The 21,214-nt window shown below is 46.5% G+C and overlaps 1 protein-coding gene across 1 annotated transcript in view; it reads left to right on the forward strand.

Moving 5' to 3' along the window:
* LOC123021463 (tyrosine-protein kinase ZAP-70) overlaps window positions 1-21,214 on the forward strand; it is a 28,370-nt gene continuing 7,156 nt past the window's right edge. The window contains exons 1-9 of the mRNA XM_044426180.1: window positions 1-219; window positions 11,357-11,915; window positions 12,993-13,153; window positions 13,683-13,821; window positions 15,307-15,388; window positions 15,828-15,868; window positions 16,335-16,389; window positions 19,332-19,503; window positions 20,965-21,171. Of these exons, the coding sequence (XP_044282115.1) occupies window positions 11,514-11,915; window positions 12,993-13,153; window positions 13,683-13,821; window positions 15,307-15,388; window positions 15,828-15,868; window positions 16,335-16,389; window positions 19,332-19,503; window positions 20,965-21,171 (1,259 nt within the window). The 5' untranslated portion in view covers window positions 1-219; window positions 11,357-11,513. The remainder of the gene's footprint in view (window positions 220-11,356; window positions 11,916-12,992; window positions 13,154-13,682; window positions 13,822-15,306; window positions 15,389-15,827; window positions 15,869-16,334; window positions 16,390-19,331; window positions 19,504-20,964; window positions 21,172-21,214) is intronic.

Below are 21,214 nucleotides of genomic sequence, written 5' to 3' on the forward strand. Positions count from 1 at the left end.
GAGCAACGTTTGCCAAGCAAAACTCAGCGTCAGTCTCATCCTAGGCAGGGCGACAGGTTCCGTCTGCTCAGTTCATCTCTCCAACCGCTTATTATCCCAAACGATTGTTTTGCCCTGGAATGGACCACATCTTCAATTTCATTTGACGTAATTATTGTTGTGTTCTAGAAAATCGAAGAAACGGTGAAAGACCCACAGTTTGCCTGTTCTTTGAAGCAGGTAAGGCTATTGGTAGTTTAATCTCCAAGAGGATTCTTGGGCCTTATGCTGGGTTGCCTAGTGGTTAGAATGCTGGACTAAGACTCTAGAGGCCTAATTGGGCTTGAAGCTCACCAGGTATTCTTGGGCTGGGCCTTGATCCTTGGTTTAACTGACCTCGTAGGGTTGTTGTGGAGAAGACAAGGAGGGCTGTATGAGCTGTCTTGGGTTCCCTGTAGGAGGAAAAAAGGCCAGAAATAAATATAATGTTTGAACTTAAATGACAGAAGGGATTTGGGCCTGGCAGCATCTCATTCCCAGAGGGACTCCCTTTCAGTCTATGGCAGTAAGAACAACCATGAACTTTGTAACACCTGAAAGACCAGCAAACTGTTTCATTCCTTGCATCAGCTTCCATGGATGCTACCCACTGGGGGAAAGGGTGGCATCCACAAAAACTCGTGCTGGAATAAATATGTTTGTTGATCTGTAAGGGGCTCTAAGGTGGAGGAGAAAGCTATCGCTGGTGAGCCCTGATGCCTCCATGCTGTCTCCAGTAACGGAGGCAGTTCCCACCAAAAGCTGGCGAACATGGGTGGAAAGGTGCTTGAGGGGAGCTGGTTGGCCACTGCATGAGAAATAGGTTGGACCAGGTGCTCTAGCAGAGCACTTCTCATGTCCAAGGAATGGGCAACCCTAGATGCTGGAGAGGTTGTCAGGCCTCAGCCCAGACCCAAGTCCGACTCTTCCTGAAATTCCACGTTTCACGGGCAAAGGTTGCCAGTCCCTTCTCTCCTGGCCCCTCTGCCACTCGGCTTCCTTTAGAGGACTTTCTTCTGGGGATGGAAGGCAGGACAAAAGTTCTTGAGAACTTTGGCAAGACGAGAACAGGCTGGTCAAGACAAGCTTTTGATCTTATAACTTAAGACTTTATGTAAAATGTATATATTATTTGACCGCACATCCTTAAGCCAAATAAACTTCCCAGACAGGCTTACAAAGAAAAACGATCAGACATGCATTTTAGAAAATACTTTGTCTCTTCATCAGTAGCCAAATGATGAAGTAGCAAAAAAGGCCAATGGAATGATTTTTTTATCTGATTATTCGGAAACATTTGGTAATAGGGGCTGCCAGGCCCCACCCACGCAAAGAAAGCTAAAGTTGTGGACAATTCTAAACAGAGTTGCTTCTGAAAACCACCACCTTCAGAAAAACAAGAGGAGCTGTACTAGAAATGTTTTTTTACACCCGGTAAGAAACCAAGAATTCAGTGAAATGACCCCCACCATTTCTCTGCTCTCCATAGGATGGAAAATCATGACTATCTCCATAACCTGCAAATCCGTCCACCTCGTTCCTCTGTCTTCTGCAGCTCTGGTTATGCTGCATGAGCAGAGGAGACCAGCTACGGATAGAAAACGCTAAGCGATGCTTTCTTCAGTGTTTTACCAATGTGAGCAGCAGTAAAACACTGTAAAAAAAGCTATTCCCATGTTAATAAGAGTCTTGTTATTCCATGTTAATAAGAGGAGGCATTTGCCCATTCCCAGGATTTTACTTTCCTGGGCTCCAAGATCACCGCAGACAGGGACTGCCGCCAAGAAATTAAAAGACGCTTGCTCCTGGGGAGGAAAGCTATGGCTAATCTAGACAGCATACTAAAAAGCAGAGACATCACCCGGATGACAAAAGTGCACATAGTCAAGGCTGTGGTTTTCCCAGTTGCAATGTATGGCTGTGAAAGCTGGACCATAAGGAAGGCTGAGCGCCAAAGGATTGAGGCCTTTGAATTGTGGTGCTGGAGGAGACGCCTGCGAGTCCCTTGGACCGCAAGGCGATCAAACCGGTCAGTCCTAGAGGAGATCAACCCTGACTGCTCTTTAGAAGGCCAGATAGTGAAGATGAAGCTCAAACACTTTGGCCACCTAATGAGAAGGAAGAACTCCCTGGAGAACAGCCTGATGCTGGGGACAATGGAGGGCAAAAGAAGAAGGGGACAGCAGGGGCTGAGGTGGCCAGGTGGAGTCACTGAAGCAGTCGGGGTGAGCTTGGGTGGACCCCAGGGGATGGGGATAGACAGGAAGGTCTGGAGGAGTGCTGTCCATGGGGTTGCAATGAGTCGGACACGACTTTGAGACTAGCACCACCAAGGAGTGTTTAGGAGCACTGGCAAAAAAAGTAACCCCAATGCAAGCAACATTCCTCCAGCTTTCTTTGTAAAGGGACACCTGGAAGGCACATCAGGCAGCAATGAAACACTGCAAGGAAACAATTTTGCTTGCTCTCATGTACTCAATTTTGACATCCTTTGCACAGATTAAAATGAAAAGCAATTTTGAAAAGCCACGTGGTTTGGTGGAGAAGCCACATGAAGAGGAAGATGCACTTCTCTGCCTAGTTTCCTATGCAAAATCTTTCCTCTAGTTGCTCCCCACCCTTCAGGGGAAGGGACAGTTTAGCCTTGGAAACACAAATTTGGAATCTTGCAGCAGGAAAAGCAGCTGTGATTGTGAAACAGATCTGAGCAAGAATTAGAGGGTTAGCATTACTCTCTTGTTGCATCTCTGTTTGGTAACACAGTTTGGGTTCAGAGTGTGTGTGTGGAGGGTAAGGTAGTGAACTGAACAGGGACTGGACAATCCGATCTTTGCTAGACCTAACTGGTATGCAATTGCCTTTAAATATCATGGGTTTATTTCCAGGTAAACCAAGGCTTAGGCTGCAGGGCTGCCGTCTTAAAATCGCAGCATGGGCCTCCCTGGGGCCTAAATTCATTCCTAAATTCAGAGCCTAAATTTGCAAGCAAGTTGGCCCCAAACCAGCAAAAGTTGCTTTCAGCTGAAATTGTGGCAAACATATTCCTTCATTAAGATGAAAACCACAGTCACCATGTGCATTTCTCTCTTTCTCTTTCCGGCAAATACATGTTGATATTCGTAGTTTAGTTCCATCTTTAAACAAAAACTGCTTCGAAATAAACAAGCAAGTACATTTTAACCTGGACAAAAAAAGCTTTCAACTAGGGCAGAGCAGAGATCCCTTCTTCTCACATGCATCTTTTCTTCTTTCATTCACAGGTAGGAAAATTGGGGAGGGTGCTATTTATTGGGGTGCTGGTGGACTGAAATGCAAGAGGAGCTTGATTGATTGATTGATATCCTATACTGGAAAATAAAAGAATGCAAGCCAGTTTATATAATATATAATAGCAACGATAGCAATATAATGCCAACTAACTTTAAAATGTCCTCTAACTAAACAAATTAATAAACAAGGGCAACCACCATTCAAAACACTGGATTGAAACAGTGGTTGAAAGAACAGGAAAAGCTAGGTTCAAAAGGAAAAGGGAAGGGGAAAGGAAAAACCTGTTTACCTACAACCTACGGCTGCATGCATCAACTCACTCCTAGACGTCTCTGAGAAATAAAAATAGCGTGTCCCCAAGTGTCGCTCAGTGCAAAACTGCAGATCATTTGCACTGAGTATTCTAAGCTCGCTTCTCAGCTAAAAAGTCTCCCAGAGTGAGTGGCTTGCACACAATCGGTAAAACAAGACAGTACCTACCCATCTAAATAGATACAATACCCAAGGAAAAATGGATGAGGAGGGGAGAGGAGAAAATCAGTTGTCTTTGAGGGGGTTGGTAGAATGGCTGGCACTCCCCCTTCCTCTGCTACAGCCAGTTAGTGTTGGAATCACAGGGGAATATGGAGCTGGTGGGTATCTATTCTCCTGCACCAGGAGAAAAGTATCTGGCTAAGAATCAGCAAAGGCTTATTCTGTGTCTGGGGTTTGCCAGATAGAATCTAGGTGTGTGCGTCTACAGCAAGATGCCCATTCCTCAGAAGTCCCTGAGCAATAATTTCCAACTGCCGGCCGTTCTGTTCTACCCGCTTTCTCCCCACCACCCACTCCCTGCTGAGCTCACACGGCTTCCTCGAACGCACAAACACGACACTGCCCTTCAGTACCGAGGCTTGGTCTTTACGTCTATGAGCGCTGCTCAGAAATTTCCAACCACAAAAAAGCGAGCCATCTGGAGGCTGGGTGGCTGTTGTGAACTTGTAGCTTTGCAAGAGAGAGGTGAAGCCTAAAATGCACGCTCCTCCTTCTAAGCTTTGCCTAGCTCCCAGCCAGCCATGGGAAGAAGAACATTAGAGCATAAGGGAAGGAAGCCCTAGGATCTAAGGGTGGAAATTGCAGGGCAGCGGAGCTTGGATCAATCTCAGAGCGACAGATTCACTCAGCAGTGGAACAGGCTGCCTGGGGAGGTGGCAGTTCCTCCTACGTTGGGAGTATTTAGGGAGAGTCTGGGCAGCCATCTCTCGGGGATGCCGTACTTGGAAAATTCCTGCATGGCACAAGGGGCTCTCTTATGTATGTGGCTTTTTCTGGAATTTCAGAAGCTCTTTCCCCAAGAATGCTGCCCTTGCATGCTGCATTGAGCAGGGGTGGGCTAGATGACCTCTGAGGGACTCCCCGCTCTCAGGGACCAAACCAAAGACCTGTCTGTGTGGCATTTTCTTCCCATAGTGGCCAAGTGGATGGCCCCACAGGAAGGGCACAAGCACGACGTGAGGAGAGCAGCACCCAATTATTTTTCTGGCCACCAAGTGCATTTCTCCAGATGCTTCTAGCAGAAGGGTGGACAGAAGGTAGCTGTTTGGGACTTCATCTCCCAGCAGCCCCTGCTTCTCACAGGATTAGGGGCTGCCCACCAGAGCTGAAGCCTGGATCCTTTACTTGGTGCCCCAAATCCTTGGGAAGCACTATCCCACCCCTGTGCTGTCCAGGGGCCCTGAGAATTTCTGCTGCGTCAGACCTTCCTGGAGTAGCTGGCTTTTGGCCCACTTGAGTTTCACTTCCTGCTGCCCCCTCCCAAATCTTTCTCCCTGGGTTTTTTTGTTTTTTTCCTTCCTGAATACCTGTCCTCCTCTCACCTCTCCATACAGCCCTTGTTACAAATCAGAACATCCATAGGAGGTGGGGTCCTTTCCATGTATGCACATAGGCCTTGGAATATCTGCAAATTCGCTTTTGCAAATTCATACTTTCCTTTTCCTTACATTCGGCCCTGTGGTCCTCAGCCCTGTTTTCATACCTAGCTCTGCCCTTGCTTGGCCAGTATGCCCAATGGTTAGGAATGCCAGGAGCTGTAGTTTAAAATGTTTGGAGAGCTACTTATGCCCTACATTCTCTGGCAGAAATTTGTGGGGCTTGGAGGTCCTGATCAACAGGGAGGAGGGCTGAAAAGGGGGAGCACCAGATCATTGGGGACCTTGACAGCTGCCCCAAAAGGCCAGAAGTCAACCCCAGCCCTGGTTCCCTGATATGGCCGAGTTGTCTTGCAACACTGCTAGGAAGAGAGAGATTTAGGGTGCCCACTGCCCCATTACAGGCTCACCATGTCTGATCACTTTCGGGCACAATTTGGAGGCTGTTTCTTTGAGAGGTTTGGTGTTGAACTAGGAAAAGTTGAAGAAAAAGTACCAAGAATTTGACCAAACAGATTTTTTTGCGTGTGCCATGTGTGGGTTAGGAATCGATGAATCTGTAAGTTTCACTTCACCCACCTTCAGATGTTTGTTGATCTCATGTTCTTTCCACCCTGTTTCTTTGGTGGAAAATGCAAATCAGAGTACATTGTAAAATATTATTATGGGATATTTTTTAAAAAGAGCATCTGCACAGCCCAGTATGTGGGGCTATCTAGAATCAGTTGCCCAAAGAAGTTCACCAGGCACCCCTCTCTACTCCTTTCAGCCCCTGCAAAAGACTTTTTCACTTGGCCAGTGTTTTAATAGTTCAGGAAATTTTTAGAACATTTTATATGGTGCTTATTGTATTTTGAGTGCTGCTGTGCCCTTGGCTTAATTTGAATTGTCACTGTTGTTATTTTATCTCTGGAAGGCATTTATGCCAGATTTGCTATTATTGTCTTACGGTGTCTGTTGTAGTTTTATATTTTTGTAAGCTGCCCAAAAGGTTGTCCTGGCTAATGGGAGGACTAGAAATCAAATCAAACCAAATCAAATCATCCATCCATCAATATTCCTAGCACAGAGACGATGGACCACCTGGTCAAGTAGCTAATCAGGTAGAAATGATTAGCCTCCTCTGTAGGCCCTCTGTAGGCCCTCTGTTGACCCTTCCTCTGTAAGGGTGCAGACCCGATTGTGTGGGTCCTCCCCCGGAGCCGGATGGATCCGGAAGGATTCCTGAAGGCCCTGGGGGAGTTTCCGGCTGACAAGACGGGTGCTCCTGTCAAGGCTCTGGTCGAACTGTGTAATGGGGAGATGACCAGGGCTGTAGACACGATCGCTCCTAAGCGCCCTCTCCCACCGGGCAGAGCCCGCTCTTCCCCTTGGTATACCCCTGAATTGAGGGCGATGAAGCAGGTTGGGAGACGGCTAAAGCGTAGGTGGAGGAAATCACGTGATGAATCTGACCGAACACACTTGAGAGCCCACTATCGGGCCTATGCTGTGGCGGTGAGGGCGGCGAAAAAGAGATATTTTTCCGCTTCCATTGCCTCCTCACAATGCCGTCCGGCAGAGCTTTTTCGAGTGGTGCATGGCCTGGTTTGTCCAGGTCCGAAAGAAGACCTGATTCCACCCTCAAAGGCCCGCTGTGACGACTTTGCCAGGCATTTCAGGGAGAAAATCGCTCAGATTCGTCACGAGCTGGATTCCACTATTGATACAGAGGCTTTAAGGGAGACGCCAATGCCGCCATCTGGTCCAGAATTATTGGATGAATTTCAGTTATTGCGGCCCGATTATGTGGACAAGGTGCTTGGACGAGTACATTCCACCACTTGCTTATTCGACCCTTGCCCGTCTTGGTTAATAAATAATTCCAAGTGCGGGATTGGGTCCTGGATTTTGGAAGTGATTAACGCCTCTCTGAGGGAGGGTCGGGTGCCTGCCCCTTTAAAGGAGGCGGTAGTCCGACCGGTCCTGAAGAAGGCGTCACTGGATCCAGAGATGGCCACTAATTATAGACCAGTGGCCAACATCCCGTTTCTGGGCAAGGTGTTAGAGCGAGTGGTGGCGGGACAACTCCAAGCACTCTTGGATGAAACTGATTATCTGGACCCATTTCAGTCCGGCTTCAGACCCGGGTACGGTACTGAATCTGCCTTGGTCGCCCTGTACGATGACCTGTGCAGGGAGAAAGACAGGGGGAGTGCGTCCCTGTTGGTTCTCCTGGACCTCTCAGCGGCTTTCGCTACCATCGACCATGGTATCCTTCTGGACAGGCTTGCGGGATTGGGGGTTGGAGGCACTGCTTTGCAGTGGTTCCGCTCCTATCTCGATGGCCGATTCCAGAAGGTGGTGCTGGGGGACTACGGCTCTGCGCCATGGCAGCTATGCCATGGAGTGCCGCAGGGGTCCATTCTGTCCCCATTGCTGTTCAACATTTACATGAAACTGCTGGGAGAGGTCATCAGGAGGTGTGGGCTGCGGACCCATCAGTATGCTGATAATACCCAGCTCTACCTCTCGTTTTCCACCAATCCAGGTGAGGCAGTGGCTGTGCTGAACCGGTGCCTGGCCGAGGTAATGGGCTGGATGAGGGCCAATAAACTGAAGCTCAATCCAGACAAGACGGAGGTCCTGTTGGTTGGTGGTTCTGGCTTTGGAGAGGGTGAACTGAACCTTGTCCTGAATGGGGTTGCACTCCCTCTTAGGGACAAGGTTCGCAGCTTGGGAGTGCTCCTCGACCTGGATCTTTCACTAGAAGCTCAGGTGACCGCAGTGGCGAGGAGCGCTTTCCTCCAGCTTCGGCTGATCCACCAGCTGCGCCCCTACCCGGAGTACGACTGCCTCGCGACAGTGACACATGCATTGGAGTGGTGGTTAGAGCACTGGACTGGAGACCCAGGAGATGCCGCTTCTAGCCCCCTCCTGGCCTTGAAGCTACCTGGGGCCCTTCGGTCCAGTCACTGTAACCTGCCTCACAGGGTTGTTGTTCAGGGGATAAAACGGAGAGTTAGAGAAGCTTGTAAGCCACTTTGAGTTGCTTGCAAGTGGGAGAAAGTTGGAGTATAGATGCAATGCATTAATGATAAAAATAAACTTATGGGACTCACTGCCACTCAGAGTGTATCCCTGTGAAGTGCCTCCTCTGTGGTAGCCCCCGAACATGGAATGATCTCCCCACTAAAGACTGCCTGGTGCTAACTGGATCATCTTCTGGGCACCTGATTAAGACTGCCCCCTTCTCCCAGGCATTTGAGATCAGTGTTAGCATTAGAAAGGCTTTTGTTAGTAAGGTTACATAAGGAAAAGCTGCTAGTCCTCATGACTGTATGTGCCAGAAGCAGGATGCTTAGGTTCACCAATTCCAGGATACATGGGGAAAGGTGTTTGGCCACTGTGGGAACAGGATGCCACCCTAGACAGATCCAGGAGACCCCTTCCCACAAAAACCCAAATCAGGCTAGCCTCCAGAGCAGAAGAGGAAAACAAAAATCAGCCCAGAATGTGGATCTTCTGCGAATGCTTAGACTTGACCACCTCCACCCCCAAGCCCAAAATCACTTCTCAGCTTGAGTGCAAGCATGGGTCAGAGGCATTTCGTTTCTCCCAGCCACGTTCTCTTGGCAAGTCCTTGACACACATAAAAGGTGCGCGTGCGCACTCGTTTCTCACAGCTCTCGTCACCGGCTGTGCTTCCTGCCACAGTTTCCTGCAAGCAGCTCCTTCTTCGAGAAGGGCTTTTGCCTCCTGGGACTGCAAAATGATCTGAAACACATGGGATCCTGGACGTGGGCCCAATCTGGCAGGCCTTTTTTATTTTTAAATAATTTTCTGCACATGGAGAATAACAAAAAGGAAAAATCTACTGTATCCCGTTTGCGTTTCTCTGCTCCTGGGGGCGCTGCGAACTTGACATAACTTTTTTCCGACTTTACCTTCGGGGCAAAAATAAGGGGTAGTGGACAGAACATCCCTTGGTGATGTTCTGGGTCTTCCAAAGAGCAAGCTGTATTCACAAAGAAACCCTTGACGTGCACATGTTCTCTTCTTCCCTGATCCAAAGAAAGGATGTAGCTGCATAAAGTATTGGTAACAATCAGTTATTTTAACTTCGCCTTGAAAGAGTTCTGAGCCGATACGTCCATTTTTCTGCCACAGCGGTTTAACCAAGTTTCATGCCCCAAGATTACAGTGTTAAAGTTTTCACAGTATTCCAGCTCTCCACAGTTTCCCTGTTAGCCGCCCTCAGCTCAGACAGCAGGAATTATTTTGATGTCATGGCTGCGTTTTGTTTCTCCTACATGGTTCATAGAGCCAATGCCAGACCGGTGGGAGATACGTACTATTTGTCAAATAGCGTTTGCCTTTCCGAAAATATCCTGCTGCAAAAGGGGTACTGTAAAAGAACAGGCCTGGGCTGGGAGTCTGCAGACTCTGTTCTGCAGACAGATCTATCTGACCCAGGATGCATCTCCGTCCAGCCACATGAAAGGGCTTCCGGAACCAGACACAGCGCTGCTCCGTCTCATCAATGTTGAACGTCTTTCTTAAGATCCCTCCCTTGTTCTCAAAACGCAGTGCCCAGGGTGGGTTGTGGACCTTAACGCACACACAAAGAACAGCACGAGCAAGGAAAAAGACTGATGCAGATCAAGCGCTCAAACAGACACTGCAACCTGAGATCTCAGGGTTGTTGTTATGCAGATAACCTGCAGAAGAGGAGAATATTGGTTTCCTGACAAGAAGTAAAGCGGGTGATAAATGTATTATTATTAAGACTGTCGTGTCCAATGTATGGATTGGAAGATATAAAAAGTCATCTCCAGTTCATTTCACTAGTTTTACATATTCTTATTCCACTCCTCCCAGAACATTTCATATATGTTCTGTAAAAGAAGATTAGACAGACTGGTCTAAAAAGACATGGCATCGTTGCATTTTTGCCCATATTAATGGACCTAAGTTTCACACGCGATGTGGTTTGCAGGGACAGGGAACAGGGAAGCTTTGACCACAGGAAAAGCACAGCGAAGTTGGGGTGGAGAGGGTGTCTAAACGGGGCTGCTCATTGCTCATGCAAGTGCTGAGTTTCTTTCTGCACCAGCTGGGCTTCAACGATGCAAAACCATCTTTAGAGCTGGGGCAGGAGGCATTCAATGGGGTGGGAAGGGAAAAAGCAAGGATTCATCTTCTTCCTCCTACTCTGCATTGCATGCCCGTAACCCTCCAGGTTCATGCCCTTATTCTATTTTCTGGAAGAAAATGTATTTTAAAAAACCAGTTTGTTTTGGCAAAATTCACATACAAGTTAATTTAAAAGAAATGGCATACAAGGAAAGAGAAATGGGGAGGGAAGAGGAAATGAATGACATCTTTCAGAAGGACGGGTGGAATGGCCCCATTCCACCTCTCATCTGCCTCAGCACAGTCAGCAGGACTGTCATGCCAGTGGAGGGAGTTTGAATTTAGCATGGTATGAAGAAAAGGAGTTGGTGGAGATTGAAATGGCAAAATGCCTCAGTACATTTATTTTGGGAGACATGCAACATGGCTAATAATGTCATAAATCCTGTGTAATTATGTATTTCTTTAGACCATTTTTATGCCACTCCTTCACCTCCCTGCCACAAAAGCTTCTGGGTGGCTTAATATTGACCAGTAAAAGGCAATACATGAACAATCTGAGAGAGAGAGAGAGAGAGAACATGCAAGATAAAGGGGGCATTTATTTATTTATTTATTTAGACCTTTATTTAGACCATCCCTTACCGTGCTCTCAAGATGGTTTATCAATAAGACAACATAGAATAAAACACAGCACCCTTCTTAACCAATCAACAATAAAACACAGGAGCCAAACTTTAAAACGTTAGGAAAATAAAAAGGTTTTAGCCTGGTGTTGAAAAGAATAAAGGGATGATGTCAGGCGGACCTCTCTGAGGAGCGAATTCCACAATTGGGGCGCCACCGCAGAGAAGGCCCTTCTCCGGGTAGTCCCCCTCCTAATCTCCTTCATGAGAAGGGGCTCTGCCTCAGATAGGAAGGGAGAGGGGGAATTCAGCAGTTTTCAGCAGGGCTGGTGGAATGTCCCCTTTCCTATGCTGGCAGGGGCATTCCACCTAAAGCAAGGCCCCGACTTCCCCTGGCTCCTTTTTCTTTCCTCGTAGGCAGTTTCTGCCAAGTACATAAGGAGCAATCCTATGCTAGACCGGACAGGAAAAAAGACCCACAACTCCCAGCATCTCTCAGCGAACGTCCCTCTTCTTCCCGAAGTTTCTAAAGGTTCCTTATGAGCACCGTTGTGTGAGAGCAAGATCCTGCGAGATGCCCAACGCTGCTGCCCACCTGCCCTTCTACTACGGAAGCATTTCCCGCGCAGATGCAGAGGAGTACCTCAAACTGGCCGGGATGGCCGATGGGCTGTTTCTGCTCCGCCAGTGCTTCCGGAACCTGGGCGGGTATGTTCTCTCAGTGGTGCACAAGCTGCAATTTTACCACTATCCCATCGAGCGCCAGATGAACGGCACCTACGCCATCGCCGGCGGGAAGGCGCACTGCGGCCCCGAGGAGCTCTGTGAATTTTATTCCAAGGATGCTGACGGACTTTGCTGCCTGCTCCGCAAGCCGTGCAACCGCCCCAGCAGCGTGGAGCCCCAGCTGGGAATCTTCGACAACATCCGGGAGAACATGGTGCGCGAATACATCCGGCAGACATGGAACCTGGAGGTATGGCCAAAATTCTGCTCTTCTGCCCCGTTTTCATGCATTCGGTTTTTCAGAGAGGCAACTTGGTACAGTGGTTAGCAGGGGGGGACTGGGACTCAGAAGCTCTGGCTGCTAGGCCCTGCTCAGCCACTGGGGGGCAGTCACAGACTCAGTACAGCCTACCTCACAGGGTTGTTGTTGTGGGGATAAGACAGAGAGCAAGCGAATTATGTGAGTTGAGTTACTTGAAAGGAAAAAAAGTGTGATACAAATATAATTTTAAAATAAGCAAATATAAATCCACACACACACCTCTATACATACCTAGAGCCTTTTGGGGCAGAAAGGTGGTGTTCGTTATCCCATTTGGTACTAATCTGCAGTTGCAGAGGGAGGAGCAAAAACTCAGGTGTGTTTGAACTGCAATTCCCATCAGCCTCAGTTGCAGGCCAGAGCTCCAGACCTTCATTCCTGGACCAGAGGATTTCTGAGGTCTTCAACTGAGAAAGATATTTCAGATTCCCTCCTAACTGAGACTTTCACAGAGGCAGAGGTTGGGTTCACACGACACAATAAGCAACTATGCTTGGTTTCCACCATGCATAGTTTTTGTCTGGCTGCGCCTTAGAGGTCACCCTGCAGTTTCTACACTAGTGTGGTTTCCTCTCTCCCTGCTCCATCCATCTGTTCAAAGTACACATTTCTCAAATGAGAGCACACATTCAGGAATGTTAAAGCATTTGAATTCACATCCCGGATTCTGGACACGGTATTTCTGAGCACTTTGTAAACCAAAAGGAAATTTCCGTGCATCCTTGGCCCATGTCATTTTCGGTAACTTTTTCTGGACTTGAACCCATTTGAACTTATCTTTGCTTTTCTGAACATTGCACTTCAGTTCTCAGCTTAAAAATAGCTATACTTTGCTACATATCTCAGGGAAAGTCAGATAGAAAAATATGTATTTAGGTAAGGCTGCATACAGGAATGGGTACAACCAGAGAATGTTGCATACGAAAGGTGGATGTTATGCCTTGCCTTAAAAGGAAACACTGCTGTTGAAATTATTCCTGGAAACATAGCCTAGCTTCTTTCTAGGGAGAAAACCTGGAACTTGCCTTCATAAACCAAGCTCCCCAGGTGGAGAAACTGCTTGCCACCACAGCCCACGAGAAGCAAATTTGGTACCATGGCTCCATCACCCGGGAGCAAGCCGAAAGCCGGCTCTATTCTGGAGCACAGCCTGACGGGAAATTCTTGTAAGTGTCAACCGTTCGGAGTGCAATGAAAATTTCTCCTCCAGTTCATGCACCACCAAGCAGAGAACCTGTTTTGACTGGTACCGATGTTTAGCCCGGGTCTCCACCTCAGGGGGAAAATAGGAGACCCCTCATATTCTTCCCCCTAGAGCTACAAGTGCCCACTGGGGTCTGCGACCAGCAGCCGCATGTGAATTCCCTGGTAGCACCTCCAGTTTGGCATCCCTTGAGCCCTTGTGCAGAATTAAAACAGCATTTCTGGCATGCTGCCGGAGGCTTTGTGGGAAATTCAAGTGAGCCTCGGACAAGGGCTTGTGGGAAAATGACACAGTAAATCCCAGCCAGCCAGAGTACTACAGTTATCCTTCTCTGCTCTTGGCATCAGCGGCGGAGACAATATCCAGGGCTAAGGAAGGGGCCACCACGAAAAACCCCCTGTCAGGAGTGGGCCTGCCACGTGAGGCATTCTGCATAGCCCACGGGGCAACCACCCAGGATTCTGACCCCCTTGCCATTCATTCACCCACAGGATGCGGCAGAAGAGAGAGAAAGGCATGTATGCGCTGTCCCTTATCTACGGGAAGACGGTGTATCACTACCGGATAAAGCAGGACAAAGCAGGGAAATACTCTGTGGAAGACGGGACCAAGTTTGATACACTCTGGCAGGCGAGTTTGTTGTTTGTGCATGGATCACGTGCACGGATTATTCTGTCTGTGTGTGCGTGTCTCCATGTGCTTGCACATGTATGCCTCTGTGTGTGCGTGTTAGCATGCACATGCGTCTTTTTGCATGCATGCACGGACCTGCTTTCCCCCATTTTAACATGTGTATCTTTAAATGAAACCTCCTCATTCCAGAGCAGCATATCTTAGCACCAACTATTTATTTATTTATTGTTTATGTATTACATTTGTTTAAAGGCCTCCCATTAGCATTGCACTCTCTGTGGATATGCAATGGGCTAATCCTAGGTGTAGTGGTTAAGAGCATGCGACTGGGACTCAGTTGATCTGGGTTCTAGTCCCCGCTCAGCCATGGAGACGACTGGGTGGCTTTGGGCCAGGCACAGACTCTCAGCCCAGCCTACTTCACAGGGTTGTTGTTGTGGGGATGAGATGGAGGAGGAGATGTAAGCTGCCTTGAGCCCTTTGTAGGAAAAGGCAGGATATAAATTGAAATAATAATAAATAAATAAATAAATAGCTTCCACTTCACTAATGCGTCCAACTATTTTCTACGTCCAGGGGGTGTGAGTGTCATTGTTTATGTAGATGAACCAGAGCCATCCCATGAACTAGGAATCAACAGGTCTGGGAGAGATCCCAAAGCTGGCAGAAGTACTAAAAACAACTTTCATGCAACTCCTCCAGCCCCTAAAGAGCTGAAATTCATAAAAATTCTGGCTGCAATTTTGACCAACTGAACCCAGAATTTGCATGCATCTCAGTTGCAAATTCGCACTGATTTCAGCCAGAATGTACATTGTGGCTGCTTGTTTACATACATTTCATTGGCTTTAAAGAAAATATACAAATTGTGAATCACTTAAAATGCAAAGCATAAACACATACACCAATTCGGCTCATTTTTGGCTCTTGGATCAGAGAATTACTGAAAATCTCCTGGACACAAACAGGCCAAGTTTCTCAGTGTTGACCATCCTTAGATAAAGCCCATCTGCGGGGTTGGATCACCCCAATTTCTCCAGGAAAATCTTGTGACCTGAGTGGGCAAAGCAGAGGTCAAATGTTGACCTAGCTAGCCAAAGGCACTGCTTGGACAACTATGCTTTAGGATTGTAATTCTAAATACGCCTGGTGCGGAGTTTTTATTCTTTTCGGCACCAGGTCAAAACCTTTTGATTTAAGCAGTATTCTTAAAATTAATAATTTGAATGGTTCTGCAATCGCTTTTGCGTTGTTTTGTCTTGACTTAATCTGATTTATTTAATGTTTACTTATTGTTTTACACTGTGCTAATGTTTAATTGTTATTGGATGTTATTAGATGCTTTTTAAATTGTTCTTTTAAATTATTGTAAGCCATCCTGAGATATTTATATAAAGGACGCCATACAATTTTTTTAATAATAATAATAATAATTATTATTATTATTATTCACTGGCATTCTTTCTCAAACTCTTTTCCCAGATGGTAGAGTACCTCAAACTCAAACGGGATGGCCTGATCCATTATCTGAAAGAAAGTGCTCCCAATCCAGACATGGCAACGGGTGAGTAATTCCCTATTGCTCTTTCTCCTGCAAAAAACACTCTGAAAACCAACAACCTCTCCCCGAACTCCTTCCAGCATTTCATACTTGTTAGTCACTCCGGCCAAGTCCTGTCTTAAAGGGGCGGGGGGTGAATAGGTTCAGTGTAGCTACAACAAAGCCTATCCCAAAACCCCCAGCCCATGGGCCAACCTGTGTTCCTGATTTTACTCTCCAGGTCTTCCCAGAAGGCCACACTGACTTTTCCTGGCCCCAACCACTTCCCCATGACCCCCAGTCTCATCAAACCTAGTTCCCAACAGGGAGAGCGGGGAGCTAAACCAAAATGCCCCGGGGGTTTTGCCTCCCAATTCTGACGGCATGCCATCCCACCCCCAATTTCCACATGTAACCTAACCAACCAGAACCCTTGACTCTTCGCTCTTTCCTGAATTTCCAGCTGCCATGGCACCGGCCCTACCAGCACACCCATCCGGGGTGGTAAGTACAGAAAGATGGTTGCGGGGGGAGGGGGTTGCCTCTTTCCACACACCTCCTGGAATTGTACCAATATGGTCCCACCTTAAAAGGTTGGCGTCAGCATTTGGGGCTACGTTAGCCCAGGCAGGTGTTGGTGGAACTCATGCCTGGAAAGCTGAAAACCACTGTATTGGCATTTTTTTATTATTATTATTATTATTATTATTATTATTATTATTATTATAACATTTCAATGCATTTTATGATTTTCTGAACTGGAGAAGGGCTTTGGCCATTGGCTAGTATAGAAACAACGCAATACGCATGTCCACCATTGCACGGGGACTGAGTTAAAATCCCTTCTCAGCCATGAACCTCACTGAATGGCTTTGGGCAACGCATTTTCCATCTTTCCCACTTTGCAGGGTTGTTGTTCAGGTGACATGATTATATTCTCCTCTGAGCATTTCTTTTCACCCTCATCTAGGCCAATAAGAGACTCACACCTCAAAACTCTGAAAGATACGCTCCTGAACCCATAGGTAAGTAAAATTTCTTTGCAAAAAAGAAAATCTCGTACAAATAGAGATTTGTTTACAAGAAAGAATGAAAGATTGCGGTTCGTTTGACTTTGCATTCTTCAGCCTGGATTATTTAAAATGTATTTATTTTTAAAATTGCTGAGATTATATTCTCAAGACAAAACAATGCCAGGTGACTTCCAACAGAAATGAAACGTATAAGATTTCAACCGGCTACAACAATTACCCATTAAGATACAAACACATCACAAAACAGTTCAAACGTCAGTGACACCTGTTAGCAATTATACAGATACCATCAAATTTCTGGGAATAAAGGAGTCTTGTCCTGTGCCAAAATTATGACAACATTGGTGTTGGTTTGGCTGAATTGGTCAAAGGATTCCTTGCTGGAAGGGGTTACTGCGAAAAGGCTTTTAGCTAGAATTGTTTTGCAATCCTCCAAAGCATTGCACGACTGTGTTTCTGCATCGCGCACCATGTTTTCATCCGAGCAAGAAAAAAATCTGAACTTGGAAGATTTAGATGTACGTGAGGAACTGATGTTAATTTTACACTTCCGGGATCAGCGGCATAGCAAAGAAGTGCTGCAAAGACAAGAAGGGAAGGAGGCGCGAGACAGTGCAGAAGAGGGATGGTGGCAGGATGCGTGTTACTACATCCCCACCTTGTGGCGGGCCAAGAGGCAGCAGCCACGGCATTTTTAAAAGGATGCCTTGCAAACTTCCGAGAGCATTTTGTCAATGAAGGGTACAAGCAAAACCTGCAGCAAAATGTTGCAGTTTGGAACATTCCTATTTGGCCCTGTCCTCTTTCTTCATCAGTCTGGTTTCTGGTCAACTTTTCACCTCCAGCTAATTTGGTTGGCATTTGGGGCTCAACAAATAGGGCCACTGGGCTGGTAGGGTTTTTTAACCCATTTAAATTTATTTTCCCCTTAAAGATTAATATGAGATTTAAAAGATTAAGATATTAAAAGATAAGATTTTCCCCTCCTCTTAAATTCTCTTAAGGCTTTTTCCCCCCCTCTTAACGATTTTTTTATACCTGTGTCATCTTTTGAGTTCTCTCACTAATGCATGACTATATTAGGAACAGGACTCAGCCTAGTGGTTAGAGAGTATGGCATAGTGGTTAGTCAGCTGGACTGGGACTGAGGGAACCTGCATTCTGCTCAGCTATGTTGCTCACTGGATGACTTTGCTACTGTGATGAGGACTAGAAGCTTGTGAACAATTCAGAACGTAACTCAGAAGTTACTGATCCAAACGAATTAAAAAGCTGAGTATTACCAGCTGGTGAGTCTCAACCAGTTAGTGGATTAATTGTGAAATTTGATACCTTCATTAGTTGTATGCCATGACCCAACACAATAAAGTTTGGCCTTCCTCTGATGTTTAATCTCCACATTTGGAGGCCAGTGGTAAACTGCCCCTGTCCATGGAGGTTTGTGTAGGGAATCCATCTTATTCACTGGTGTGCTGCAAGTTGATAGTTCACAAATTTCCATTCTAAGAGCAATTCTTATTTGTAAATTTTTCAATAGCTACCAAAATTAATGCAAAGAAGCACCTGAAAATCGTGTAGCTATAACCCATTTTGTGCGAAATCGAGTGCTTTCTGCACATTGGAATTTCTGCCAATTGCAATCTTCAGTGAACAGACTGAGTTTGCGCAAAGTTCACTTGATCCATTGGGAGTTTAGGGTGCTTATTTACAAAGCTTTCTCTCCCCCTCTCCCTTTTGCACTTATTTTGCACACTTTTCTAAGGCATTTCATCCTGTCTTAGAATTAAAGGCTATGATAGGATCGTGAACTCAGACCATTTCTGGTCACTGGACTGGAAGCAGGTGGGGAATCCACCAAGCACGAATGAGCTGGATTTCTCCATTTCTGTACATCCTGAAATGTGAAAATTCCCAAAAGTGGAAAATTAGGAAAATTCATTAAGAACAGATGTTAAAACTGAAAAAATACAGCAGTAAAAAAAACCTAGTTTAATGACTATCAGTTAGCCACTCCGTTGATGCCACCTTCGATCTAATCTTCATAGCAGCCAAAGCAGACAGATACTCTGTGGCAGTGGTGGCGCATCTATCGCACACACGCCACAGTGGCACGCAGAGCCCTTCCTGTCGGCACGCGAGCCCAGTCGCCCCATCAGCCGAGCACCGGATAGCAGCGCACAGAGGGCCATGTGCATGCTTGGAAAGGAGTGGCGGCGCCAGGCGATGACGTCATGAGCCACGACTCATTAGCCGCAATTCGCCTGAGCTTTCACATGGCTAGTCAGTGCGCTGCCATGGATTGTTATATATTTTCTTGGACAAGCTGAGAATTGTTTTTTCTAAACTAAAACCTCAGTTTTCAGGTTTGATTGCAGTGTTGGCACTTTGCGATAAATAAGTGGGTTTTGGGTTGCAGTTTGGGCACTCGGTCTCTAAAGCATTGTTGTCTAATGACATAAAAATAATCTTGGATTCCAAGGATGCATCAGTGGCAGATAAAAATTCCAGCTAAAAAATTATCTCTTGGAGCTCTATAAAGAGGACAGGATATCATGTACTGAAGAAGATTCTTACTACAGGAGAACCACTAACACAGAGATAATATTCCATCGGAAAGTCAGAATAACGACCTGCCGAAGGAACTGTTGCGCAGTTTGAAAGCACAACGCCATGAAGGACCGTCTGAGCTTCTAATTGGAGATATTGGCTAAATAGTCATAGCTAGAGTGATCAAATTTGACTCATGTGTACCAAGAAGCTGCTTTAGATTTTAAAATTAAAAATCAATTGAACAATGCAGCTGAATTGTAGATCTGTTCCCTAAGCTGAGCATTATCAGCTGAGACTCTGGAACGGTGAATCTTTGGATGATGGCGTTGGGAAAGTCGGAATGCACACAGTAAGTCTGTCTTTCTCTCTCGGGGCCGGAGCAGGGGCCAGGATCTTACCCATGGACACGTCATGCTACGAGAGTCCTTACAGTGATCCGGAAGAGCTGAAGGAGCGGAAGCTGTTTCTGAAGAGGAGCAACCTCATGGTTGACGAGGTGGAGCTGGGCTCAGGCAACTTTGGCTGTGTCAGGAAAGGAGTTTACAAAATGAAGAAGTAAGTGCCCCACAAGGGTGGCTGAACGGTGGATTTGTGCAAGACAAAAGGTGCCCTGTGTGAGCATCTCTCGGGCTCTTCCATTAACATCTTTCCCCATGTCATTCCTCCATTATCATCCTGCCTGAACTGGCATTCAGCCACCGGCACCTGGGGAGGCCCAAGTAAGGAATAGCACATTAAGGGATAACCAGGTTGCTGATGGGGACTGGGCGTTACTCTCATAAAACCCCAGTCCTCTACCAGCTTCACTGGCTTCCCATTGAAGTCCGGGCTCAATTCAAGGTGCTGGTTATCACCTATAAAGCCCTTAACGGCTTGGGACCTGGATACATGAAGGAACGCCTTCTTCCATATTTGCCCTCCCACCCCCTGAGATCGGCAGCAGAGGCCCTCCTCCGGGAACCCTCCGTGAAGGATAATAGGAGGGTGAGTACCCGGAGGAGAATTTCTCTGCGGTCGTGCCCCACGTATGGAATGCGCTCCCCAGAGAGGTCCGCCTGGTGCCATCGTTATTTGTTTTTCAGCGCCAGGCTGAGATCTTTTTATTTCAACAATATTTTAATAACTTTTAATATCAGTTTATAGGTTTTAGTATGCAGCCAGGATGAATCTGGATTTTATTTGTATTGTGTTTATTTATTTCATGTAAGCTGTCCCGAGGCTATGTGATGGGACGGCATACAAAAATTCTAAATAAATAAACAAACAAACACATTTTGTTAAACCTCTTCCACCCGGGTCTTGTGGTTTATCCACATTCATTAATTCAAATTTGTGCCGTCGCAAAGTTTCAGCGAAGCAAATTTGCACTGGAGTGAATTCGTGCAGATTCCCCCTGTCAGAAGGGAAAAATGGTCCATGGATCCAGGGAACTCTCAAGATTCAGCAAGAGTCAATCTGCTGCAGAATCCATATTTTGGATTCTTAGACTTTTTTTTTATTATTATTATTATTATAACATTTCTATGCCGCCCCTTGCCGAAACCTCGGGGCGGCTTACAACATGATAAAATACATTGAAATACAATAGTACATAATAAATTACCATTAAATATAACAATACAAAAAATACATTGATTTACAAATACAAAATTAAAATTATCAGTATAAAATAAAAATATAGGAGGAGAAAGAGAAGGAAGAAGAAGTTGCCCAGGCCAGATCATATGTTTTAACAATTGAAATGATGTTTAAATAAAAAGGTCTTTACCTGGCGCCGAAAAACCAGTAACGACGGTGCCAGGCGGACCTCTTTGGGGAGTGAATTCCATAGGTTGGGCGCCACCGCAGAGAACTCAGTACCTTCCCCGAGTCTAGCCATAACCAGCAACTTCCTCCAACCACGTGGCATCCTTAATGCCAACTCTGGTCCAATTCTCCCTGCGTGGACCAGGTGCGTGTGGACAACGGTGGTCCATCCTTCTTCCATCTGTGTCATCCCCATTTCCTCCCACCCAGGAAGCAAATTGACGTGGCCATCAAGATGCTGAAAAGTGGCAATGAGAGGACTGAAAGGGATGATATGATGAAGGAGGCACAGATCATGCACCAGCTCGACAACCCGTATATTGTCCGCGTGATTGGCGTCTGCGAGGCAGAGGCCCTCATGCTGGTGATGGAGATGGCGTCTGGTGGACCACTCAACAAATTCTTGTCTTCCAAGAGGTGAGCCAATCCGGGGCCCAGCTGCCGCATTGCTGGGATCGGG

This window comes from Varanus komodoensis, unplaced genomic scaffold (assembly GCF_004798865.1).
Source record: "Varanus komodoensis strain SLA01 unplaced genomic scaffold, ASM479886v1 scaffold164, whole genome shotgun sequence".
NCBI lineage: Eukaryota > Metazoa > Chordata > Lepidosauria > Squamata > Varanidae > Varanus > Varanus komodoensis.